The 26,939-nt window shown below is 50.5% G+C and overlaps 1 protein-coding gene across 6 annotated transcripts in view; it reads right to left on the bottom strand.

Moving 5' to 3' along the window:
• Positions 1-26,689, bottom strand: part of TRPC4 (transient receptor potential cation channel subfamily C member 4) — a 73,822-nt gene extending 47,133 nt beyond the window's left edge. For 5 of the 6 annotated variants that reach the window (XM_054586674.1, XM_054586673.1, XM_054586672.1 and 2 more), the window contains exons 1-2: positions 26,312-26,689; positions 7,347-7,865 (exon numbers count right to left, since the gene is read on the bottom strand). In XM_054586674.1, the coding sequence (XP_054442649.1) occupies positions 7,347-7,865; positions 26,312-26,689 (897 nt within the window). The remainder of the gene's footprint in view (positions 1-7,346; positions 7,866-26,311) is intronic. The other variant, XM_054586675.1, reaches the window with a different exon arrangement.
• Positions 26,690-26,939: the final 250 nt, after the last annotated feature.

Below are 26,939 nucleotides of genomic sequence, written 5' to 3' on the forward strand. Positions count from 1 at the left end.
TCCGTGCAGACCCCGCATTTCAGCGGCTCCTGGGGGCCGGCGGCCGCCGCTCACGAGGCCACTCCTGTGTTTTCCAACGACAGACTCACGGACCCCTTTGGAAATCTCTAAAGAATCCTCCAAGAGGGTCGCCGAGCACTGAGGGTGGAGAAGAGTCAGCAACTAACGTTGCTGTTTGGGTGGCTGCTCACCAAGGGTCTGTTCCAGAAGAAGGTGACTGTGCCTCCTGCCCTGCCTGCCCCTGTTATTACCTGGTGAAAGCAGGTGTTTAGCGATGACCGCGCTTCTTCCCCCGCCCACCCCAGACCCGCGTGGCGCAGGGACTTGCACGCTCTCGCCCCTTTACCGTGCACCCCAACAAAGTGGGGGTGTCATGGCACCTGATACCAAACTGCACTACGAGGCCGTTCTAATCAGAACCGCAAGGCGCTGGCATAAACGCAGATGCAGAGGTCAATGGGGCAGAATCGAGAGCCCGGAAATCACCCCACAGGCATGGTATTAGTATTTGACAGAGGATGCAAGAACATACAGTGTGGCAAAGGCTTAAATGTGAGGCCTGGTGCTACACAAAATCCTAGAGGAAAACACAGACAGTAAAATCGCAGACATTTAGTAGTTTTTTTCCTATATATCTCCTCAAACAAAAGAAATCATAAATGGGACAACAACAAATTAGAATTTTTTGGCACAGGAAAAGAAACCATCAACGAAATGAAGACCACCCATTGAATGGGAGAACACATTCGTCAATGATAAATTTGATAAGGAGTTAATATCCAAAATATATAAAAGACTTATACAATTTCACATGAAAAACAAACAACCCAATCAAAACCTGAGCAAAGGCCCCGCAGAGACACTTCTCCAAAGAGGACATGCAGAGGCCGACGGACATATGACAAGGTGCTCAGTGTCCACATCACTAACGATCAGAGAAATGCAGACTAACAGCACAGTGAGCGATCACCTCGCACCTGTCAGAATGGTTCCCATTAATAAATCAACAAACAAAGTGCTGGGGAGGAGGGGGAGGGACGGGGGCCCTCGTGCACCGTGGGCGGAAATACCGGTTAGTGCAGCCACTGTGGAAAACAGTGGGGAGTTTCTTCAAAAATTAAAAATGGAAGTGCCTTATGACCCGGCAATTCCATTTCTATTTACACATCTGACAAAACCCCAAACCCTAATTCTAGAAAAACAGCTGCACCCCGTGTTCATCGCGACATTATTCACAGTAGCCAAGGCCCGGGGCAGCCCGGGCGCCCTTCCGCGGGGGAGAGGACACAGCAGCGGGGGCGCGTTCACACGATGGAGTACGACTCGGCCGGGAAAAGGGACGAGACCTTCCCGTTTGCCACAGCCGGGGGCGACCTGGGGGTAGAGTGCGAAGCGAAGTAGATCGGTCAGAGAAAGGCGGACACCAGACGATTTCGCTGATGCGTGGAACCTCAAGAGCAATGAAAATGAGCAAACAAAAGGGAAACAGACTCACGGACACAGCGCACAGACTGAGGGTTGCGGAGGGGAGCGGGGTGCCAACGGGCAGGGCTGAGGCGCCCCGGCCGGTCGTCACAGAGGAGCGTGAAGTACGGCAGAGGGGACGGGCCAGTAACACTGAGTCGGGGTGGGTGGTCCACGTTAATAGGGCGAATACCGAACATCCCGGGAATACTCTGTAAAGCATAGGGCTGTCTAACCACTATGTTGTACACCTGAAAGTAACGCAAAATAGTATTGAATGGAAAGGTAATTTAAAAAATGAAAAGAGAATTTTTAAACATCTTGACAATGGAAGTAAACACAGAAAAAACATCCAAAACATAATAAAGGCTGTGTTCAACGATGGGTATGGCTCCTCTGAGACGCCAGCTAATGCCAGAAAGTTTTGAATGAGGGCAGGGTCGGGGAAGGCAATAAGGTGACGATTTCAACTTTAATAAAATCAGTGGCATTAAAGCAAATGCTTCCCGGGGCCAAAAGATCACAGTTCGTTCCTTCCTCCCACCTTCTTCTCCACGCGCAGTCTGAGCTGAGCCTTCACGCGGCTCGGAGCAGTTTGAAAATACTTCTGTAGTGGCGCGCAGGTCTGCGCTGGGACACGGGTTGACTGAGCTCAGTCCTGTGTTACCTGATCCCCGCGTTGTTCTGACTTTATAAGAAATTCCTGTTCACCGGGTCATATTTTAGAGGCAGTTTTTTTTCACCCAAAACACTTGGGGAATCTGCCTAGTGCCACGTGATCTAGGTGATCACCCAGAATTCGCAACTATGGTGAACGACGTCGGCCTCCCTTCCCCTGGAGCTGCGCGTGGAGGTGGGGCTGTGGCCAGACCTGAGTGGCCGGCCGGGAACCGCCACGGCCCCCCCCGCGAGAGACGCGGCGGGTCGGCGCAGGGGGCGGCGCGGAGGGGCCGCAGAGCCCTGCTCAGGCGCCGAGGCCGCACGAGGCTTCCGCAGGGCTGTTCTACGCGCGAGCTTCTGGCGCGCCCTTAGGAAACTCAACTGGATAAAGCTTTGCTAGACTTAAATCTCTGGTTTCCGTGTGTATTTTAAAGACCAAGAGGATCCCTGGCTGGTGCAGCTCAGGGGACTGAGCGTGGCCGGCGAACCAAAGTGTTGCTGGTTCAGTTCCCAGTCAGGGCCCAGGTCTGGGTTGCAGGCCGGGTCCCCCGTGGGGGACGCGTGCGAGAGGCAACCACACAGTGATGTTTCTCTCCTTTTTCTCCCTCCCTTCCCTTCTCTGTGAAAATAAATAAATAAAGCATTAAAGAAAAAAAAAAAAAGACCAAGAGGAACATCGTAACTTTTTTTTTCTCTTCTAGCTGCACATCAAAAGCAGTGAACAAAACTTGTTAAAGTAGGTCGTAATTTTTTTTCCCCGGGAGAAAGACCCCTCTGTGGTGGCCGCGAGGCCCCGCAGAGACTCTCAGGGTTACCGCTTTAACCCCCCGGGGCAGGGACGCTGACGAAGGCCGTCCAGGGCTGGCTGCGTCCCGGCACCGGAGAAAAATGACTCGGAAAGATTGCACTGGTGAAAGTGTTTGATGTAGTACCGGCCTTCTTCAGCATGCGTGCAGAGATACATCCCTCTCTTACGATGAAAAATTCCTATAGTAAAGCCTCTAATTATTCAATTTAAATTAAATCTTAAGTGAAAGGTTGAATCATAAAGTCACAAACCAATTAACCTTGAAACCATTTAAATTTTCACATCTATTTTACACCAACATTTCATGAGCGAGCGTTGCTTGACCAGGCTTTCGCCAATAAGGGGTAGTTTCGGCAGAGAAGGCCGGGTTAGAGTTTCTAGCCAAGTGTTTTACAGAGAAACTTCTACACTGAGTTACTCTTTCTCAAGATAAAGCTGAACTCTGAACCTACATAGCATATCCGGGAAGCGGTTAATTCTGTGTGTACGTGGGGGAAGGGGGGTGATTTATCCGAAGGGCTCGTAAGACATTACTGATGAAATATAAACTCTGATTCTTAAATATTTTTGACATAAAATCTCCGATAAACAGATCTTAAAAAAACATAATCTCTCTACTCAAGGTCTATTTTTAATCATTGCAAGTCTCAACAAGCAGGGTATTTTTAAACTAGGAAGCTGGAAAAAATTTATTTTTAAACTGTCCTCTGTGAGTTTATTTTCCTCATAGCGGCTCCTCTTGGGTTTTGTGGCTTTGGGGGGTTTTTACAGGTTCCTATGGAAGGAGACAGCGAGGGAGGACGGTGAGAAATCACAGAATGGCGAGTCTTTACGTTCACACACGTGCGCTTGGTCAACTCTTCGATGCGGAGGCCCCTGGGAGGGTGCAGCGTGGAGGTGGGTAGAAAACTGCAACATCACCCCGGGGCTGCCCGGGAGGCAGCAGCCCGTTTCCATGGCAACGGCTCAGAGTCCCAACATTTTACAGGGAGCGGTAAGGGGCAGGAGGAGGCTCAGAAACAATTTGTCAGATTGACAACAGCAATGACTTGGCATCAATGAACTGCCAGGACGTAGAGCTCTAAGGCGGTTTACACGGAAGTGTTTCACAAGAAGTGAATGCTAACAGAGGAAGATTTCAGACAATAGTTCTAAAGCAGGCTACTGCTTCTGTTTTACCAGCTGAAAGCATTTATATCTACATTTTAAGTGCTATGTGTGCATTGGTGTTACAGTAAAAAGGCTCCAAGAGTTCAGAGTTAAGATGCAGCCCTTAAGCATGAAATAAAGACAAGGCAGCTTCATGAATAGAAAGACTCACAGATGCTTTTCAAAGGGCTTCTAAACATGAAATTCGCACTCTTTTAAAAAAATTGTTGGTGTTTTATTTTGAGCTCTTGTTTTCCAATAGCACCATGTACTCAGAGGAGGCCGAGGGGAGAGCCGGACAACGTGCTCGCTCCGATTAAGGCGGCAAACACGGGGCCCGCCCGTCAGGCTTTCCCCTGCATTTCAGAGCCTCCGACTTGGCGATGCACCGAAAAGGTCTGACTTAGCGCCGTTCACTTTCCGCTGGGGGGCAACAGGCAACGAAGTAAGATAAAACAACTCGTAATAGCACAGAAGTAAGTATGTGGTAGAGTTAACGAAACAGTGTAACGCGGGTTAGGACGTTGAACAGTGCGAGGAGGGTTCAGGCCCCGACCCGAGAGAAATCAAGAGCGGCTGGAATGTTCTAGAGAACGGTGAGCAACGACATTATGTATCGTGTGCTTCAGTTCAGAGGCCGGAGAGACCCAGGCAACAGTGTGAAGACAAATTCAACACGTGGTTATTGGACACGAGGCATAACGGAGAGAACACGCTCGTGTTTGTGATACTGATATTTGCTCGGGGTGGGCTGCCTTCGGGCAGCGATTGGACCGCGACGTTAACATTGCACTTCACGCCACAGATATTGCTGACCCACGGGAACGGGGGTGGGAAACCCGTTTCCCCCCGCATGCCAGCACGGGTCTGTCGGCGAGCGCTCCTGGGGCCGCGCGCCGAGGAGGAGACCGCGACTGGGTCAGAGAGATTCTTCCTCTGAACTCTAATCGAGTCTCGGCCTCTCACTGCCGCGGCTTCCGTCTCCGTGCGGCATGGCTTTGCTTTTCCTCACATACTGTTAGGGGCTAAACTGTGTTCTCTCAAGACTCACATGTTCGAGTCTGCACCCCCAGTAGCTCTAAATGTGACTGTGTGTGTAGATAAGCTTTTAAAAGAGGTAACGAAGTTAACTTAGGGAAGAGGACAGCCCATGAGAAGAAGGAGAGAGGACAGTCGCCTACAAGCTGAGGGCACAGTCTCGGGGGGGGAAGAAAAACAATCCTGTTGACACTTGGCTCTCAGGCTTCTCGCCTTCGGCATGGAGGACAATTACAGTTACGTTTTTGCCCAGCCTGTGGTGCTCTGTCATGGCAGCCACGGCCGACAGGGAAATAGAGCGAACCTCTCGGAAAGAACAACTATACCTTTCTATAAAATAAAAACTTATTCTATAATTCTAAATAATGCAAAAAATTACAGGCCGATTCTGGGAAAGAGAAGACACTTGGAAGAAAAGACCAGGAGAGCAAGTTTCTATCTCCCTATCTCCCTCCCTTCCTCATCTGTGCCTCTATCTGCCCTGCGTTACACTGCGGAGCGGCAGAGTCTCTGAAGGATCGAAGGGATCCTGGTCCGCAACAGCAGATGGTGGCATTTACGGCCTCTGGAGCTAACGGACAGTGGGGAGCGACTTCCAGAATTCCTTCCGGGCGCCCACGTTCCGCGCAGATCCCTACACCAGGTGGGGCGGGGCAGGCTGCCAGCTCAACGGCCTCTGGGGAGGAACTGACCCAAGATTTTAAGTAAAGTGGCCTCAACTTTAAAAAAAGAAAACGCTTGAGATGATCCTCACATCTAGAGTCTCCACAACATCAGTTTTACAATATCCAGGCTATGATGCCGGAAATGCGAGCCACTCTCAAAGGACAGCCCGCCAGCGAGCGCTGACTCTGGGGCGACTCAGAGCCTACGAGCCACAGCAAGGGCTCGAGGGGAGCTCTCACAACTGCGCTCAGGAAGACGAAGAACACGACGGGACAGCAAACCAACAGAAACTACAGAGAAAAGCAAGGGGGAAATCTAGAACCGAACATAAACTATCTAAAATTTAAAAGTATTTCGATGGGAAAGAGCAGAAGGTATTCAGTAACTGTTGGCTGCAAAGAATTACTGAATGAACCTCAGGGAATAATGGGAATAACAGAGGAAACATAAGTCGACTTGAAGATAGAGCGATAAAAATTAGGCCACCTGAGGAAAGAAGTAAAAAAATACTGAACTAAATTAACAGGGCCTCAAATATCTGTGGAACAAGAGGTATCACTGGAGTCTCATGAGAATGAGGAAAAAAGAATGAGTTGGAAAAAAATATTTGAAGAAATAATTAGCCTAAATTTTCCCCAAATTGTTGAAGAAAATAAATTTATAGAGTCAAGAAGCTCAGAAAACACCCAACAGGATAAACATGAAGAAAACAAAATGCTAAAAGACATAATAGTAAGATTTATGAAAAACCTACAAATGAAGGAAAACGTCTTAAAAGTAGCCTAAGAAAAAATGGCATATCACATAGAGGGAAATGACAATTAAAATCAACGTTGTCTTTTCGTCAGAAATTATAAAGTCCAGAAGACAATATTTTAAATGGCTAAAAAAGAAAAGAAAAAAGCTGTCAACCCAGAATTCTCTACCCAGCAAAAACATTCTTCAAGAATAAAGGTGAATCGGAGACATTTTCAGATAAAAGAAAACTAAGAAATGTGTTGCTTAAAGACAATTCTCCTAGTCCAAAGGAAACAATAACAGAGGAAAACTCAGATTGTCCAGAACAAACAAAAAACATAAGTAAAGGCAAACACTCAGATAAACACAGAATTTGAAGGGCACCTTTTGTATGTATAAATACATATATAATCCAATACTATATTAAGTCCATTAATGTAGAAAAACATATATAATCCAATGTTGTAAATATTAAGCCCATTGAGCAGATGAGAACACCAAAGCTCAGAGATCTGTGGGACTCTCTAAAGTACACTACTTATAAACGACAGAACCAGAACGCTCAGTCTGAAAATTCTAAAATGCATTAGTTTTTTTCATTTTGCCAAAGGAAATGTGTCCATTTTAACAGACACCAAAACCATTGCCAAGTATGAAACCACTGATCCCTTTTCAGCGTACTTCAGAGCTACGAACCTGACAAATAAGTATAAATCAAGCGATAAACACCACTCACTCGCAGTTGAGTAGAAAATGCCCGTGACTACGTCCGGGCTAGGAGCTCACGGCACCGCGGGTGCACCTCGCGTCCGGCAACACCCACCTCTTTCTGACGGTACTTGATGGCCAGTTTCAGTCGTGCAAGGTCATTTCCACTCTGCTCTTCTATGAGGCTGTGGTCGTCGCGGTAGTTCAGGATGATCTCCAGCTCCCTCGAGCTCCGGGTCTGGTCCAGGAGGTCCTTCGCAAACTGCTTGCACTGGTGCGACAGCTCCTCGTACTCGGACTTGAACTCGTTCTCCACCTTGCTCAGCTCCTGGAGCTCCCAGCTCAGCTGGAAGGCCGTGAGGAAGGGGTCCTCGCTGGACAGGGCAATGAGGGAGGGGCTGGCCAGCGCCTTGTAGATGTTGAGCCTGGAGCGCGAGTGGCGAAGGCTGTCCACGTCTGAGCTGGACACGCACTCCACGCAGTTGCAGCGGACCTCGTGCGGCCTGGGCACCGACACTCCTTTCTGCACGAGGAGTTTTATGATCTCGTAGTTGTTTGTGTGGGCTGCCAGGATGATCGGCGTGATGTCCGGCGTGAACTCAGAGAACTGTTTGTCAAGGAGGATGGGCGGCACCTGGGGAGAGAGGGACGCAGAGGCTGTGAGCACCCTTGTTCAAGCCTCGGACGGCACGCTAGAGCGGCGGCCGGCAGGTTCACGGGGCTTTTGCCCGTTTTACGCAGCAGATAGATGGCTCTTTGTCCCCAAAAGGCAAAAAGAAATTACAGAAAAAATACCTTTCCAATATAATGACACATTATTCTTTCTTTAGTCTGCATTGCAATGTTTTATGAAGCCTTCAAACAAGTGGCCAGGGAAGCTCTCTATTTGATCACAGCCTGTCTTGCTTGCAACTTATTTTCTGGCTGTCAATCTTCGATTTCCTTTCCCAGAGACCTGACTCCCGAAATAAGGAAGAAATACCTTGTAAAACCGTTATTGATTTATTTTAACACCAAGCTCTCCTCTGAGGGGGGGGAGGTTTTTCAATTCTCAGTGTTTTTTTAAAATCTGTGTTGCATCTTCCGCCCCCGTCCCGGCCACCCGGCGGCAAAGGCGGTGGCGGAGCCCAACAGAGCCGCCCGCCCGCCCGCTGCTCCTCGGTGGCCTGTTTTCCAGGGGACAAGAGGTGCTAATAGCATTGTTTTATTAGAAATAAGCAAATGGTCCCCGTGAATCAGGTCGCGGGTGTGTGTATCCGTAACTTCCTGTGGGTTATGCTCTCGGGACGGCAGCCATGAAAGTGACCGGAGGCGCTCTCCCCCGGCACCCGCCCCCGACGCAGGTGGGCGGCCCCTCTCGGAGCCCGGCCGCGCCCCGCGCCCTGCACCGCCGCCCCGCCGCTGGGACTGGCGTCCCGGCCTGCTGGCGAACAGTGGCAGTGGCTTCTAGGAAAGCCAGCTCCAGAGGAAAAAGGCAGGCAGGCCCGGCAGGAAAAATAACGATGTGTCGCATCGCGTCGCACGAGAATAGGCTGCTGGTAAAATGTGAAGGAGACTACAATGGGGCCCAAGGGAAACCACCAGGCAGAGGAAGCCGGTGCTGCTGTGCGACTTCCAGGGCACGGCCCTTGGGGAGAGGCCGGCTCCCCGGGGCAGCAGCTGAGCCTGGGGGCTCCCGAGGTGGCGGCCGCCCGCGCGGCCGCCATCGGACGCCAGGTGCCGAGGAGAAGGGCCAAACGGTCTGACGTGCGTGCCATCCGCTGTCAAAAACAAGAGTGACAGCCACAATTTTTAAAATGTGCAAATAAATTCCTATAATAACAGTGTATTTCCGTGACAGATACAATTTAATAGGGTTTTCTGGATTCAGTATAATGTCATCATTGGGTTCTGTACTTTTAAAATGTGCTAACAACTTATTAGCCATAAGATGCAATTTTGAATAATTTCTCAGTAAGCTATATGAAAATAAAGCTTATGACCATATCGAAACACACACTTTTTCAGAATAAGTCAGTGTCATAATACTAGAGATATGGTTAAATAATTGATAAAAATCTATGATAATACACCAACATTAAATATTCTATTTATGCTTCTTAGTGACACATAAATCATTGTGAAGTTATAATTTTTAATAGATGAACATTTCTCATTTTATTTTTTATAAGAACCTTAATTTTTTTTAAAGAACTGTTAAATGAAACTATTTAAACGACCACAAATATACTTAATAACATTTTGTGGTCAATAAATAATTATTTTTTATTCTACTGATTTTACCTCATATATATATATATATGAAAAAAGTATAACCTCTATTCAATTGAAAAAAGTGGTTTGTTTATAAACTGGCACTAAAACAATTTTCTATCCCAACAAGCTAAACAAAATTAGCTCCTATCGTATTTCACAGTAATAAATTTCAGATGGAATCAATATTTACATGCAAAAAGAAAAAGCAACGCAGTGTAGAAACACATTTAAAAAATCGCTGCGTGGAGCCAGGGTTGGGGAGGACTCCACGCAAGCTTGAAAACAGAATGGAAAACTACGTATTTCCTCACAAAATTCTTAAGCGGAATATCCAAAGATGACAGAAAGTCATGAGATAAACTACAGTAAAACACATCCACAACATGCAAGACATTCCTCGCGCCCACAGCACACGGAGAACGTAGGAGCCGAAAAGAAAACCACGAACAGCCCAGCGGACAAACGGACAGTGACACAAACAAGCGTTTCTCAGCAGGAAATTAAAAAGCCAGGGACAGCGCACGATTTTTCTCATTCATAACGGGGGGCGGGGGGCAATTAAAGCAGCAACGGGCGACGCTGTTTCTGTCGCCCCGCCGCCGGCGGGAGCCGCCGAGGCAGGCGCCTGGGGCCCCGGGACACGGCCGAGCCGGGCAGGGTCCGCGCTCCCTGCGACCCCCTCCTCCCGAGCGCGGGCGCCCTGAGAGGCGCCCCGCGTCCTGACTGCCCTCATCGTCCTTCTCGTAGAAACGTGCGTGTCGGCGGGACACGGTTTACACGAGAGCCGTCGCGTGAACGGTGGCCCGTCGCCGCGAGGACGTAGGGCGAGGCCCCGAGCCGGGACGGGCCGGCCGCCGCCCGGGGCAGCCTGGGGACGCGCCCCCGCGGCCCTCCTGTCCGGCTGCAGCGCTGCCGTCCGGCCTTCACGCGCAGGCCCCTCACGCGCGGTTCTTTAACTCGGGCGAGGGACCCGCTCCAGGACCAGGCACTGCCCTTGGGCCACCCAGTGGTCCCTTGGCATTAGCTGCTCTCTTTGGTAAGCGCAGGCGCCTGCGGCCAGGCCCCAGCCCGGTGCGAAGCCACCCGCGCGCCCCCGCGCCGTGCACCCCGGGGCCGGCCACCCGGGGCGGGGGGGCCTTCCGTGCAGCTTCCCCTCCGCGGCCCGTCCCCGCTCCCCCAGCCAGTTCGCCACGCGCTCAGGACCCCACGCCGACCTTCCCGTGTCCACGCGGCCCTTCACAACGCCAAGGCATTAAGCTGCGCGGTTCTCTTCAAACGGAGGTGGGGTAAAACGCAGGCCTTGTTATTATTTTTCACGCAAGAAGAGAGAAATACCCATTCCCCTTCCCAGAAAAAGAGTTTGTGAGACAAGTGAGGAAGGAGAGTGCGTATTGCACAGTTCCCGACTCTGTTATTTCCTTCAAGACCTTTCATACAAAATCCTTACACTTTTACTCAAACGTGGGTCAGTGATACATCCCATACAAATACGAATCATAGACCAGTAATTTCCAGCTTTTTAAAAGTTAACCGTTTTAAACGGCGTTCGCGCCATAATGTCTTGCAATCCTACTTAAAGTCGCTCTGAATTAAACAAGGCGGCACGCGGACACGGTCTGTCCTGATGTGGACCAGTGTCGGGAGGCTCGCAGTGCACACAATTCCCTGACGGCTAAGAAGGCAAATTTATTTCCGTCCCGTGACTCCCACGTGACCCAGACACCCAAGGACCTGGCAAACATCAGCTCCTCGCGGACCATGTCAGCACCGGTAGGCTCCGGTTCTGACCACAGGGACGGAAGCGGTAACGAAGGGTGTGCGGCCCTCGGCCGTGGGCCGTGCCCGAGCCAGGGGCTTGGAACGCCTTATTCTCCCTCAGGCGCGTCTCCGCTAACCCTCAGAATCGGTTTGGGACGTGGCTGTTATTATCTTCCCTTTTTCGCAAGCGAGGAGAACGCACCCTGGACCCCCGGCATCGCTGGTCCGTGGTCCCAGAGAGATGCCGCAGCTTGATGCCCGTCCAAATCCTGCATTAATAGGCTATGTCTCATTGGAAACCACTTGGCATGAGCGTAAGAAGACACGCGTTAAATCCTGCCCAAGCCGTCTTCTATTTGGGTGAAAATGACAAAGCCTGTTCATTTTCCTGCTTTTCCATTTTCCCCCTTGGAAACGTGGGCGTTTCTTCGAGGTGCTTTTCAGTGTGGGATAAGCACTGGAGAAATGCCCGCCTGAGGCTTCTCAAGGGTAATTCCCCCAGGGATCTGCAGATCCGGTGTGAACGCGCGTTGTAATCTTTAAATAACAGAATCACAGGACGGTACGAGCGTCGGGGGGCGAGCCTGAGCAGGCAGCAGGAAGAGCAGAAAACTGACCTCTTCGGTTATTCCAGTTTGCCGCCGTCCTGTGTTCCTTCTCACGCAGACACTGCCTCAAGGATGGCGCTTGCCTCGCCGGGAAGGGGCAACAGGACTGTCCTGGCGGCCCAGTTTTGCGAGGGTGGGTGTCAAGCGTTTGGACAGGCCCCTTTCCTCACTGACCCTTTAAGCCGCCCGCGTGTTCTGCGGGCTGCTGCAGCACGCACACCTCCAGCAACAGCCATCATTTCAGCAGCGGTCGCCTCTTGGATAAAGCCCTGGAAACACCCGTCTCGGGGTCTCCGGAGACACCGAACCAGCAGCCGCTTGGACCTGCCAGCCGCTCGGGCCGGGTTTCCTCCCCAGAGGCGGCTCAGGGTCGGTTGTCTTCCCTGATGGGGTTCGCGGATATCCCTTTTACTTGAAAAAAGAAGCCGGCGCTCTTTGTATCTGTTCCACGGAAGGAAAATCTCTTCAATGGTATCTAAGTGAAATCTTTTCTTGTTGGAACAGAGCTCATGAGCCAGGCTCATGGGTAAGTTTGTAAGGCTTCCGTGTTGATTCTGAATGATGATTCTGCTTGTAACTGGACCGGTCGCTGTTGACCTTTGTCCCCCTTTTAGAAGGCACGGCCCCACAGCGGCGTGACTCTGCGCTGCGGCGGGCAGCGCGCGGGCTCGGATGCCAGCATCTCCCCAACACAGGAAGCTCTGGGAAGGTTCTCTGCGTCCCGCCCCAAACTACAGTCGCCTCGTCCGTAAAAGGGAGACAAGGACAGCCGTCACTTCCTAGGGCGCTTTCAGGGACAGAAAGCAATGATGAATGTAGGCACCGCGCACCTGCCTGCCGGGACACGCTCTCTTCCGGTTACGGCCATTGCCGGCCGCACGATCACCGCCGTTTCCCCTGCTCCTCTCCCTCGCCCTCCCTCCCCGCGGCTGCTTCTCCTGCTCACTCCTGCCTTCAACGCTGTTCCCTCTCGGGGATCAAACTCAAGCCCAGGGTCCCCTTATTCCACGTGAAGAATTCGCATTAGTTTTTTCTCTTAGGGTTCATCATAGTCTAAATGAGCCCATTTTTATTCCTCCACACATCCAATAATACTGGGGAGCCCAGATTTCATGGCAGTCACCCCTCAAAGCTGGGGGACCCAGCAGAGCACACAGGGTCCCTGCCTGTGTCCCCCTCGATGACCGAATCCATCAGTCTTTGCCCCAACGCCGCCCGGTGTAACCGAAGCACAGGTTCGTTCGAACAGGGGCTCCGGCTACGAGAGGGAGTGGCGGGCAGAGCAGGGCTTTTTAGGCTGAATGTCCGCTTCACTTTCAAGCTCAGAAAGTCTTGTAAACGTGCAAACCCCCAGCTCTCGAAAGAGACTCAGTATTCACATAATCAAATTAATCGCAATATTATTTATGCCATCCATGCGGAATTCAGTTATTTGATATTTATTTATCCCTTGATAGATTTTAAGTCTTATCATTGTGGCGATTGTCCAATAGTTTAATTAAAAATTAAACTGTAATTTACTTAATTACCTCTGTTTGAATATAAGAAAGAATGAGTGATTAAATACAAGTGTCTTTTTTCTTTGGTTTTGTTTTTGCTAACCATTGCTAAATTACTTTTCCAAAAGGATTCAGCTCCACAAAAAAAAAAAGAGCGCTAGTTTCACTCTATTGATGGAGCACAAAATAATAGAAGATTGTACAATTTATAGATTTATCATGATTCACTGATAAATATAATTATTTTTATCAATTTTGTCATGTTTTATAAATTCTTTTTCTACGTCCTCCTGATTTTATGATTTTATTTTGAATACACAAAGCAGCACATACTATTAAATTATGACAGAGATAATCTTGAAATAAATCTTTCAGAGGTTAAAGATTACAAGTTGAATCTTTTTTTGTCTTATCTTTTTCTTCATTACGTCTGTTTAAAATGCGCTGCATGTAAACGAGTGAAGATTTTCATGAAGGAATAAAAGAGAGTCTAATTATGTCAAGTCCTGGGACTTCAGGTTCCAGCAGCGGCTCCGCCGATTTAAACATCTTAGTTCATATTAAAGCCAAAGGACGTTAGCAAGCCTGGCAGTCATTTTCAAGTGGCCCGCGACCCTGCGGGCTGCCGGAGACAGAGCCTAGACTGTGTGCCCCACACCGGATGGAGCGCGGTGGCAGGAACGTGGGGACAAGTGACAGAAATCCCCGCCCCTGAATCCACGTTGATTGAAGGACACTCGAAATATGCGGAATGTAAGTACAGGGACAAGGCCTTCGGGTCCTAATTGGGCCATATACTTTGACTCACTGGTATTGATCCTGAAGTTTCTTTTTAAAGTTCCGTGTCACGCGTGGAAAGTTCCCTCTGGGAGCTTCCTCGGTCACGGTCCCCGCCTGACACGGGACCGACACCCGGCAACTCCTCGGGCCTCCTGTGCCGGCAGTGAGAGGAGCAGCAGGTGCACCTCGGCAGTGCGTCCTCAGGACACGCAGGCTGGCGCGCGCGAGACCGCGCAACAGGACGGAGTCAGCGCGTGCAGCTCCGAGGACACGCGTGAGGGGCTGCAAGCAGCAGAGGCCGCCCGAAGGGCCTGCCGCTGGGCATGCGGCTGGCTCGGCCACCGAAGCCGGAGCGGAGGTCCCGCCCAGGGCACGGGTGGCCGTGGCCCATCCACCAGCTACCGGCGTGGCCTCCTGCCCGCCAGTCCCCACCCTCACCCTCGGCAACGGCAGCACCGCCTGCCCGCCCCCCGCAGTCAAAAGCCAAAGGGCCCCGGAGCAGCGGGAGCCCTGACGGAGCGGCCGTGGCTTCTGCACGGGAGGGGAGGCGCGCTTCACGGGCAGGGCACTACTCGGGATGATCCAGGCAATTATCATAATTATAGGGTTTACTTGTCTGTGAATAAGGGGAACACGAATGTAAAATCACTGATCGTATTCCCCAATGTCACCCCAATAAATACAATAAATATAAATAAAAATACCAAAAAAGTTTAGACGTAATTTTTGAATACTAAAAGAACTGGCCTATGGAGAAGGTGTGATAGATATTTCTAAGTTTTATGTCCCTTTTATTGATTGCTATAATAGTATAATTAAAGACTTCCAAAGAAACAGCTCTAACAATATTTAAGCCTAATCTGCCCCTGTATTTAATCATTTCCTTCTTATCCGCTGACTTTTGCACAGCATCATAATCTTTCAGACCAGTGTTGACTTTTCTGATTACCAAAGCTATATATCCTTATTGCCTAAAGATATTTTAAAAGTCAAAAGTACAAGAGGTGAAAAATTTTACCCTAAATCCCGCTATCCAGATAGGCGTTGTCTTTATACATGCACACATGCCCACATATGTGTATTTCGTATAAAAATTGTGAACTGCGCTTCATGTTTTTCAAACAATTACAGGCTTTTATGGGAAAACGGCGACGGCTACGCAGACGCCCGCCGGCTTGAGGAGGGCCCGAGAATTCCCACGGTGTCGTGGGGCACTTCCCTTACCAGCCTCCGAGCGCAGCCGTGAGACTGAGGACACGTTTAAAATACAGGCACGTTCCCAGAATGTTTCCTGTGAAAGACATTAATAACCTTGTTTCTATTTCGATAATGAGCTAAATCAGAATCGCACGCGCTCTGATGTTCGATTTTTTCGTGCCAACGTGCTCTTCCTGGGATTTATTTTCACGAGTGCTAGCGGGAATTTTTTAATCCTCCACATTCGCCCTTCTCCTTTCTATTCGACAAACTTTTACTTACTACCCAGGATGCGCACAGAGTTCTGTAGAAAGAAACAAGACTAACATTTGATTGGGTTTAAAGGGTAATTTATGTCTAAGGAACAGACGGGTATTCATGAGCTTGAGAAGAACGCGAACCTACCATCACAGCACATCAGACTGAAGAATGATTTACATCCCACGAAGGAACAAATTAAAGGGACTAAAAGCTTCCTCACAAAGAATTAGCAAGTTAAAGAGAACGAGCACAGGGATCCAGTCTGTCACGGTGACAGGATATGCGATACTGGTAAGTTCGCGGGCAAGGCCACGAACCCTTTCTCTTTCAGACTTAAAAATACAGCTCTGCCACTGAAGAGCGTGACCGAAATCCCTCGTGTCCAAAGCTTCTCTGAGCTCTGCACAAAAGTGACCGAAATAACCCTTGGAAACAGTCTAGGCCCTGAGGGCGCGAAGCGAACGAGGAAAGGGCAGGCCACGTGACGCCATCCACATGGCAGGCCTTGCGGGCTAGAGAGACGCGGGGACACCCACCCCTCCTCTTGGACGGCGGCTGCATTCCGGCTACAGCTGCCCGAGCGCCGCCCAGAGACCCGAGGCGCTGCCGAGATGCACGTGGGAAGGGGCGGGATCTCTCCTCTTCCTCCCGTGGGTTTCTCTAGCGCGACCTCGAGTCTTTAGGTGTGGCGTGAGCGCCTTCAGTTCTTAGCCACCCACCAGGGGACTTCATAACCTCTATCTTGATGTGTCAAAAAGTACGTAGCAGGACAGGTGGAGAGGCAACATATCCCTAGAAGAAAACATTGGAGATGAATTGCCCCGCTTTCCTGCCCCAGATAAAATACACAGAAGGCGTAAAGTCCCAGGAGGAAGCAAGGCCAGCCTCCCCCGGCAGCGCAAGCAATGAGCAAGCACTGACTCTCCCCTGCTCCTGGATTTTTAGACAGGAGTTGCAACGAGTGGAATGTATCAGCATTGTAGTGACCCGAAAACGCCATTTTTGTCATTTTGCTATACAATTAAGTAAAGAAGAAATACCAAGAAATATCAATTGCAGTGGTTCATAAATTTTTATTGCTTTTGGGAGTAACTTTCACCCCGAATTAGGTGACCTCTCAAGACGTGTTCATAGCAATTCATAAAATCAGGTACAAATGGACACATTTCATGAAGAGTTGTGATTTTAAGGTGCCTTCACAAATCCTCTGCAAATATTGCAGAGTGCAAAAGCTCGATCTACTCAAAAATAATAGAGGGTGGATGCCCATGATTTCCAAGCTCAGGCCAGATGTTTCAAATTAACACACGGCTTTTCTAAAGGCCTGGAATGTTCCCAGGCGGCCGTCTTCCCCCGAGGGGCGGTCAGAACCAAGGTCTGCTCTTGGGCGTCTATTCCAAGGGCTGCGCGGCTTTGGCGAGCCAATCGTCCTGCATCTAGCCTGGCCGTGGTGAATTCTAACGTTCGGCCTCTTTGAAAGCACGAGCTCTAAGATGCCCTCCGGGAATGCGTTTGTGCTTCTGGGAGATCACCTTCAATCGCTTTCCTTCATCATAATTTTTCCCGTTCTCTTTACTCCGAGGGAAGCTGCGTCTTATCTGATCGTTAACGACACGCACAGGCCCGAGCGGTCTCGACGGCGCCGGGCCCCCTCCGCCTGGTCTGCCCGCGCTCTCTGGACTTTTCGAGGTCTCTGAGGTAACATGGTCAAGCTCCCGGGCCCCACCCAGCATCTGCCAGGCTCACAACCCCCCCAACCGGGGCGCGGGCAGGTAGGAAGCCCTTCCTCTGAGGTTCCGTCACCAAACTCACCCGTTGGCGCCGTGTCCTTCGCTGGCATATTTGAAAGCCAATCACAGCCCACCTGGGAGCACAGTGCACATGGGAGGGACACGGATCGAATTATCACACTGGCTTCTAAAGGGGGCGATGGTGATAAAGCCAACCACGCGAAATCAAATGTGAACACGCTGGGCCCCTTACGTGAAAGACACCGCTTGCCTAATTCGCATAATAAGCGGGGAGTTGGCCACCACTGGTCTCTTGTTTCAACTTTGAAACAAGTCGCCCTTGGGTCCCAACGGGGGCACCGTGGTGGAGCCGGACTCGAAGTCCTACCTGTCTGATTCCAAACCTGATCCTTGTCTACCAGGAAGCACTTTCTCTTCTGTGAAACGGAGCCTTCAACATTGGCACGAAACACGTCTACCTACACCTGCATCTTGACCGGAAGTCCCAGAAAATTATCGCAAAAAGATAAACGAGAGAACTCTTTCTGTCTAAATGCTTGCGAGATGGTTTTTGAAAACATTTAAAATGCTATACTTCATAAATCCTTGTTTTCTTGTGTTCAGATGCAATAAAACTTTCCTTACTTTGCTTCTAATCAGAGAGCAGGTAAGCTAAGAGTAAGCTAAAAGAAGAGGGCATTTTTAAATTATTTTAGATTGTATTTAATTTATTGGGCTGCCCTTGGTTAATAAAATGCCATAGGTTTCAAGCATACAATTCTAGAACACATCGCCTGTCGATTGCGTTGTGTGCTCACTGCCCAAGGTCGAGTCTCCTTCCATCGCCCCTTAGCCCCCCTGTACCCCCTTCTGCCTCCCCGCCCCCCTCCCTCAGTTATGAGACACTCTCACCTTAATTCTATGTATGCTTTACTAGCCCCGATTACATCAACACCTTGCCTATTCTATTCATGACAGTTACCAAACAACTCGCTGTTATTTCTTAATGATTATTTAAGTGTTACATTTAAGGAAGTTCAGTTGGTTTCTTGCTTACTGACACGTATTGTTTTTAGATTTAATCCCAACATTTATAATGGAGTGGCGGGACTTTAATAAATCTGACCCCCCAAAAAGACTTCACCAACACTCACATTTGACAGATTGGTTTCACTCTCTTACTTTAACATAAACTCATTCTTCAAAATCACACATATATCACATTGCATTTGTTTTAAGAAATATTTAGCCTCCTCTCAAAATACATATGCATTTCAAATTAAATTAAAATCACTACGTGTGAAATGCTCAATGCAAGATCAAGGTGGCAGGACTTAAATAAACCGTGCTTTCTTAGAGCGAGGCACTTCAGGTTGCTAACTATTTAACCTTGAATCGCTCTGGCGAGCAGGGACTATAAACCACTCTTATTTATGAGAAAGGTAAGGCTTAAAAGACTGAGATTATAAAACAAAACAAGATTTATATCCACGAATTCCTCTCTCTTTCAGCCTTCTTCATGGCATCTTTTTCCTTCAATCTAAACCAACATGCCGTGCCCTGCCCGGGTGGCTCAGTCGGCTGGGGCATGGTCCTGTACACCAAAAGGGTTTGAGCCCAGGATCGGGCACATACTCAGGTTGTAGGTTCGATCTCTGGCAGGGGCGGTGCAGGGAGCAACTGACTGATGTTTCTCTCTCACATTGATTTTCTCTCTCTCTCTCCTTTGTTTCCTTTCTCTCTAAAAACAATGAGCATATCATCAAGGGAAGGTTGAAAAGAAATCCTATGTGCCTTAGTTTCTCCGTCCAAAAACAGAGAACGTCGCCCTGTTGTATATTTTCTTACTGCGGAACGAAAGTGACTAAACGCTTAAGAGGTTTGTCTTATTGCCTGAGGTTCTCGAGGTTTTTTCCCCATTTGATTTTCAAAGGAGACTAACCTTTTGCTCTTATGGGTTCTGAACATATTTAATGATATACTTTTAAAATGTCATAATAAGTGTGGCAAGCTGGGAGGAAAGAACAAGAGGACATGTTTCAGAGGGATTATTATTTTCTCCTATAATTTGTCGGTCTTCAAGAAGAATAAAAGGTAAGCGGACACTTGGTTCCATCCCAAACACCTACAGAAACATCTGATCCATTCCAGAAGGTCCTTGAAATTTGTCCTACACAGACGTCCACGAGCACATTGGTCCACGTCCAAGGGTCCTGGATATTCAGCCCATTCAAAGCGCGTCCCTGGGCTCACGCAGCCTATAACCTACGCGTTAATTTACACTGTAGGGTCACAGAATCAGCGCATACAAAATATTGTCAGGTTTTATCGGTCCAGTAACTGTGCTGTGGCTGTACTACTAGCAGTAACCCTTCTCGCGCCGCTGGCCGAGCCGGTCCACGCGGGGCGAGGCAGGCGAGTCCATGTGGACCCCGGGTGTTCTGGACAGGACGACCATCAGGGACTATTGGGTGTGGACCCAGCGTCTTTGTGGACGTTTTGGAGGGGACCAAACGTCCTGCAAGAGGACGAACTGTCAAAGCGACTGAGATTAAATGGTGCGTCACTTTATGAGTCGGACTGACCAGTTAGCTTCGGCCACTTTATCGTGGAAACTGCGCAACACAGTCCGCCTTTCAAAGTCTTCCCATTTAGGACAGAATTATTCAGACCTCGGAGGGGCGACTGCCATTTCCATGCTGACTAAATACAGACTACGCTCTGTTGTAATAGCTTTTCCATGCCCTGTTGTGAAATAGCGAGAGGATTTAATTTTGGCACATTCCAAGAACTTATTCCAACTTTATGCTATAAAGATCATATTTGGGGATAATTTTCAGCTCTCTCATAGCAATGAGAGACTTAGGCAATCTTGTAAACAACTCTTCTATTGCTAGCTTACAGAAAAAGCGCAAAGAAACGACAACCGGTCCCTTCCCCAGTTACGTCTCACAACGGGGTACGCGTTTGGCGGGGGCGACCATCTTTAATACCCTACTACAACTCCCCGCTCCTTCCCTCACTCCGCTCTCCCCGAATGTGCGTGGCGCCTAAGACTATGATCACACATGCATTCATGTGCCGTAGATACCCCGGAGGGAACAGAAACAAATAGAAAGGGGTAGCCCAGCTGGTCAACCGCTAAGGGGAGACGAAAAGTTCTCAGTCTGCAGGGGCGGCTCCGAAGACGGGAGCACACAGGCCGCCTGCGCGAGCCGTCTCGCGGAGGCGCCCCCGGCGGGCCCCGGCCGTCCTCAGGGCCCAGGAGGCAACCCACCCGTCCGAAGCCCAGGGAGAAGCAGCAGAGGAACGCAGGGGTTCAAAGGAAATCTGGGGCGGCAGGCGGGTATCTGAGTGTGAGAGCAGGAAGTAATTGGGTTCCATCTGAGAATTCTAGATTGTCCGAAGAACCGAGTTATCTGCCGGTGGCCAGAGCTGTATTTATTAGCATCCATATCAGTCCCATGATGGCCTCTACTCTCAGCCAGCGGGGCGCACCTTGGGTGGAGAGCGTCTCTGCATTGGCACCCTGGCGCCAGCCTTTAGTGGAGACTCTTTGACAGTCTGGTCACATGACAGGTGCCGTGTTCTACTAGAGCCGCAAACGGTATTAGCAAATACACTGGAAGTATTTTTTAAAAAGATCCCCTAGGGGCATTGAGATTAAAAGGAAAAAAAGAAGAGAGTAAACGGAATTAAATTCCCCTACCTCTCCCAGATCTTCGCAGGGTTCCTATCGCCAGTGACTGCGTTTCTCAAATAAAAAATAAAAAGCCGTGCGCTCTCGCGGGTGCGTTGCCAGGGCTCCCCTTTAGCTCGTCGGCATATGTCATGGTATTAGTACATTGGTTTGTCAACAGAAAGACAGAGATTACGGCATGACTAGTCATAATAGTATATTACGCTGTTATCGCATTTCCTTATGAAGCATGTTTACAGAATTTGACCCCCAACAGACTTTGAAAAGCAAGTAAATTAACACCATAATCCCAAGTAATTGGCAAAAAGCCAAGGCCGAGAGTGGCCCAGAGACCTGTCCTGTCAGGAAATGACACACAGGCCAGGAGGCAGGGTCCCTGCGGCTCAGCTCTGCCCCTTCGCAGCGCGACGCCTCCAGCCACGCGGCTTCCCCTTCGCGTTTACCGAGCAGCTAAACGGTTGGCGGCGTGTGACGTTCCGGACAAAGACGCAGCCTGAACGTGCGGCCCTCGCGGCTCTTCTGCGTCGACGAACCTGGCACCCTAAACTAGGGTAACTAATCAATGACTCAATGACACAGCAAACGCCAGTCAGCCCCGGGGCGCCTCCCGGGGCCGCCGAGTCCCTGCCACGCGCGTCCGAGACTGGCGGCGCCCTCGAAGGCGGCTGGCCTCGCCGTGTTGTCTCCAGACCGGCGCTTCCCCGGGCGCTTGTTAGAAACACAAGCTCCAGGGCCCCGCTCCGCCCCTGCTGCATCCCCCGCTCCGCCCCTGCTGCGTCAGGCGCCCGGGTGGGACAGAGCTTCTGTGTTCAAGGGGCCCGCCGGGCGCTCCGGTGGCGCTGAGGACTGAGAGCCGCTGCCAGAGCGAAGCAGGGAAAGGGGGCACGGTTCCTGAGCGGCACGCGCTGAAGCAGCTGAGGCTGAACGTGGGCCTGGCATGAGAAGGCCGCAAAGAGAAAGGTCTGCCAGCCACAGGGACGAGTTCAGCAGCCAACCGGCGGCTGGAAGCAGAGGGCTACCGCGTCCTTCCCCGTGGAGGCAGAAGGTTACAAAAATGGAAAAGGGAAGCTCAGTAAAATTATCAGAGGTTCGCAAATAATGAGTTCCCCGAGGGGACAGTCCCGGGAAAAAGGCCCAAGGTTTCGTTTTCCCACTGGGTGCGCTGACACGCCGTTCCCTACCTGCCCACCACACGAATGAAATCAGTTGCTTCTTTTTCCATTGTTTGACAGTAAAAATAAAAATACATTGATCTGAAGGTCTGCATGAAATGTGGAAGGAACTAGTAAATGCTCTAGGCCCAACCGGCAAAGCCTAAGTATCTTCATTAGATTCTCCACTGAGAAAAATCTTGTAACGTAGCAACAATCACAAACATTTAACCCACATATAAGGGCAAGAAGAGAAAATGTCAGAATGATGGGAAGACAACTGACTTTCTTTGCTTCGATGTCCTCTGTGTCATTTGTACACTGATCCCAGCCCATTTCTTAAGTCCCCAGCGTCTTATCTCCTCCTACGGAAATTCCGTGAATCCCAGAGTGAGCATTTCCGATTGGGCCCCTCGACCCTCTTCTCGCAGCACCTGTGCCAGGTAAGGGCGCTGCCTCTTCCCTCTTCTTCCTCTTTCTTCAGGCCCTTTTCCTTCCGTGCCTGCCGCCGGTGGCCTTTGGTATTTACCAGATCCCACTGGTTTACATTCACAGCTACCTGAGGACGTATTTCGCTCTCCCCTTTCCCGTTGCGATCGCCTTTACCCCACGCCCGTGACCTTGCCCTGTCTGCCCGTAACTGGGCCCGAAGACCCCGGAGAACGCGGGCAACGGCGCCCCCCGGAGCCCAGCACGCCCCTGGCCCCGCAGCGGCCTCAGAGGTCCCCGGGCGAATGGACCGGGTGAGAACACAAACCAACTGAAACCTCAGGGCCCGCGGCATCAGGCCAACCTCAAACACTGAATCTTTTTTCAGAGAAAGAAATGAATATCTGACAGTTTTGTAAAAGAAGAATATATAGCCTAATCCACATTTGTCACATTTTAAGTTCTAAGGGTCTAACAATCACACTGGCATGTTTTTTCCTGTGAGATCCTCTTCCTTGACTCATTTTAAGACAACGTACGTGCATTTTGTCCACTTGGATGTTACCGTCCTCAGGTTTTGACGCTTGGCTGAATGACCTCGCCCACATTAATGGCGACGTGTCCGGAGTTCTGGGGGGCACCCACGAGACTGAGAACCAGCCGATTACAGTAACAGGCAACATGGCTTTCAGTGAGCAACACGAGAAAAGAATTCCTGCCTGGAATGCATTTGCCACCTACCACACAGCGATTCGTGGAAGCCTGTTCCCGAAGACACTGGCCACGCTGCGGAGCCACACTGCCGAAGCCAGCCTCACGCCTGGGCCGTGCTGTCCTGGGGCTCGTCCCCTCCAATCCAAGGACACCTTCTGTGTCCTGCGCACCGCCTACCTGTCACGCGGTGACCGCCGCACTCTCACTGCGCCACGCACCAGGTCGCAGAGGTGGGGAGACTGGAGCTGCCCTTTCAAAATTATAACATGCAAACAAAAAGAGACAGTTTCTGGGCCTTGCCAGCGCCGTCACGGGAGAGGGACTGGATTCTAAAACGTCCCAGCAGAGAAGGAACGTCTCTGCCAGACAACTGACACCAGAGGAGTCTCCCCAAGGCTCACGCCTGGGATATTTCAGACCCTTGGCAGCTCTCAGACTGTTACCGCCTTTTATTAATGCACGCAGTTTAGATCCAGTGCCTCGAAGGAGCCAGGACTCACTTGTGAGCCGAGAGCAGAGCGCGAAAGTTTACCCTCTCCCAACAAACAGCCATCAGAACAGATACCTTCTCCAGACGCCGGGTCGCCCTGCCAGCGCGAATGGCCGCGGCGAAAGGCACGTGGAGACGCGGGGCCAGAGCGCGCCCGAGAGCAGGGCTGGGGGCTCATTTTGCAATGAAGGAGAGGAACGCACGCAATCGCAACGTCGTTCGGTAGACCTACGGCACTCGGAAACGACCGCGACTCGAGGCACAGCGCCTGTCTTACGGTCGCCTCTAGAGACAGAAAACAAGAGGGTGGACGTTGGTGTTAGAAAATGCAGCTACTTCAGGGCTACAACTGTGGACGGTGACTGAGCGGGGAGCACCTGAATTTCCCCGGTTCAAAACAGACTCCTGGTCGCGCCTAAGTGTCCTGCACCCCATCAGTGGTGGACAACCGGGGTACGACGCTACACATGCCATTAGTGCAACCATCGCCTGTCTACGCCCCCGTCCTGGCTGTCCAGCTTTGAAAAGGCGAGTCAGACAAGGACATTTCTCAATCAGTCAAGTGTAGCCATCCACTAGGAAGGTCTCACACAAACACCTGGAGAGGAATCAAATAACAAAAAGCCAGCCAAGCAGCAGACGGAGAAGCGCTGCCGCTGCATGGTGCTGTTTTATCTCAGTTTGGGGTCAGGGGAGGGGCAGAGGTGGATGGAGGGGGGACACAGGGACGGACCGGTGAACACAGGCTTCTGAGACGCAGTGGCAGTTTTGCAAAAGACACCCAGCCCCAGGCTTCGCCCCCAAACGACAGCGAGGGCTCTGACGGAGGAGCTGCAGCGCGGAACAGACCACGACCGCGACGGGCAGGCCTCGCTGGGCGAACGGCGCCCATCGACGAAGCGCCGAAACTCGGCCGCATGCCCAGAAACACGTGCTTTGTGGATCTCCCCCCCGAAAAGAGGTATAATTTTGACTGATTTACAAAAAATAATAATAACGGGAATTGCCAACCCCTGTGGCTCCTGAGTGACTTTTTTAAAAGTCCAACGTGTATCGAAGGATTTCTGGTACCAAGAATTCACCCTTGAGAGGTGGCCTGATTGCACGGCACGACCGATAAGATGCAGGTCTGTTATGTGACCCACAGACTTACGGTTCAAGACAGGGCACCCCCACCAGGCGGCTCCCGTCGTCTCGGCTGCTGTCGGTTTTTATGGGACCCTCACAGGGAGAGGAGGTCAGCGCCCCTGACTAAGGAGCCAGGGGCCGCGTGTTTTCAAAGTCCTGGCAGCCCAGCCCGCTGGCGGAAAATGCTGCTTTAAAAGAATGTAATGCTCCCGAGAGCATATCATGGACAGGAATAGAGATTTGCTCATTATCCAAGAGGACAGAAATTGTTGGAGCTGTAATAACCCTCCCATGTAATAAGATTTTACTTTACAAGACAGATTGTGAGCCGCTGCAGCACATTCTGTGTCTTCGCAATTAGTCAAATAGACTTGACGCAGGGAAGCGAGAGATTCAGTGGGGAAGGAAAAAAAGATCAGACAGGCAACTTAGACACAGAGCAGTGACGGGGACAGGACCTAGAAAACCAAACACAGATTCCCTATTCATTTCTGCCTACGATTTCTCTACTTCCTGAGCGGTAAAAACAGGGGGATAGAGAAGGAAAAAAACAACCACATTCCGTGACATTTTCATTTATTTTGTACCGAAGATAAGACGCAGCTTACAGTTCTGCCGTTAATAAATTGGATGTTCAGCGTACAGTCGGAGTTCAGCTATTTTCTCGTAATCTTTTTTAATAATGTGAGTCTCAATTTAAGAGGCTCCCGCGGAGTCGGCGAAGGAACAGTATGGAAGGCTGGACGGCACAACTCACTTCTGCCGGCCGGTGCGGACTCTCAGGCGGGCAAGTGGTTGGAGGAGGAAAACACCGAACGGGCTCAGCCCCCTCCCGCCCGCTGTCAGAAGAAGGAAGGCCACCGGGGAGCAGCCTCGCAGACACTGGGGTCCCAGGCAGCCGGCCGCGCCGAGACCCGCCCCCCTCCCGCCGCCGCCCCGAAGCGCTTCGGATGCGAAGGGAACCGCCATGGGTTACTCTGGTTTGGGTCCCACTAAAGGTCCCATCTGCCAGGTGAGAGGCGCCAACAGGGGCAGCGGTGCGTGTGGCGGACGGGAACTGCACTTAACAGTTTTCCGTCACAATCGTTCCGATTTCAATGCTTCTATTAACACGCGCAGGGTGTCCGACCCGCAGCCCGCAGGCCGCGTGCCGCCGGGATGGCTGCGAACGCGGCCCAACACAGAATCGCAGGTTTACTTAACACGCGTTAAGATTTTTTGGCGATGACGTGTCGCGATGTATTGAATGTGTGGCCCAAGACAACTTGCCTTCTTCCAGGGCGGCCACAAGGGTGGACACCCCTGGTTAGCGGGGTGTGAAGATCTATAGAAACCTTCTGCATGCAAAATAAGTGAAAACCAGTATTTTTTGCACATACCTGCTTTTCTCCACTGGGCTTTTTGTGGTTCAGCAGCAGCTCAACAGCTCCAATGACCTCCTTCCTGATCGCGTGGAGCAAGGCGTCCCCCACGTAGACATTGAAGCTCAAGAGTAGCTCGATGAGCTCCAAGTTCTCATTTTCTATTGCAATCAGGAGAGCAGTCCTTCCGAGGGGATCGATGCAGTTAATATTGATTTTGAAATAAATTTCAGCTTCCTCCAGGGACTTCTTGACACTTGCATAGTCTCCCTTCTCCACGGCATTCAGGTAGGCCTTCTCGGACGGCGAGAGCTCCGATTCCGCCCGGACTATGCGCAGAGGGATGCGGTCTCTGTGGGGCGCGTTGGCGTTTCTTTTGTAATAGAACTGAGCCATGCTTCATGCCATGCTAGTTTGTTGTCTCTGAAAGTGCAAACAAACAAACAAGAAAACCCACAAGGGTTAGTGTCAGTACACTTCTTAATTACTCTGCATCCTACGACTCACAATTACGAAGTAACGCTAGTGACGTTTTTTCCCCTTCAACAATGGAAGTGGAGTTAATAATTATTCGCGTACCTGCCAACACAAGGTACAAAGTCCCACTCTAGGAGGAATAAAAAGAGGTTGGTATCTGCAAGTCGTT

This window comes from Pteronotus mesoamericanus, unplaced genomic scaffold (assembly GCF_021234165.1).
Source record: "Pteronotus mesoamericanus isolate MK-2021 breed Mesoamerican mustached bat unplaced genomic scaffold, CSHL_Meso_final contig_94, whole genome shotgun sequence".
NCBI lineage: Eukaryota > Metazoa > Chordata > Mammalia > Chiroptera > Mormoopidae > Pteronotus > Pteronotus mesoamericanus.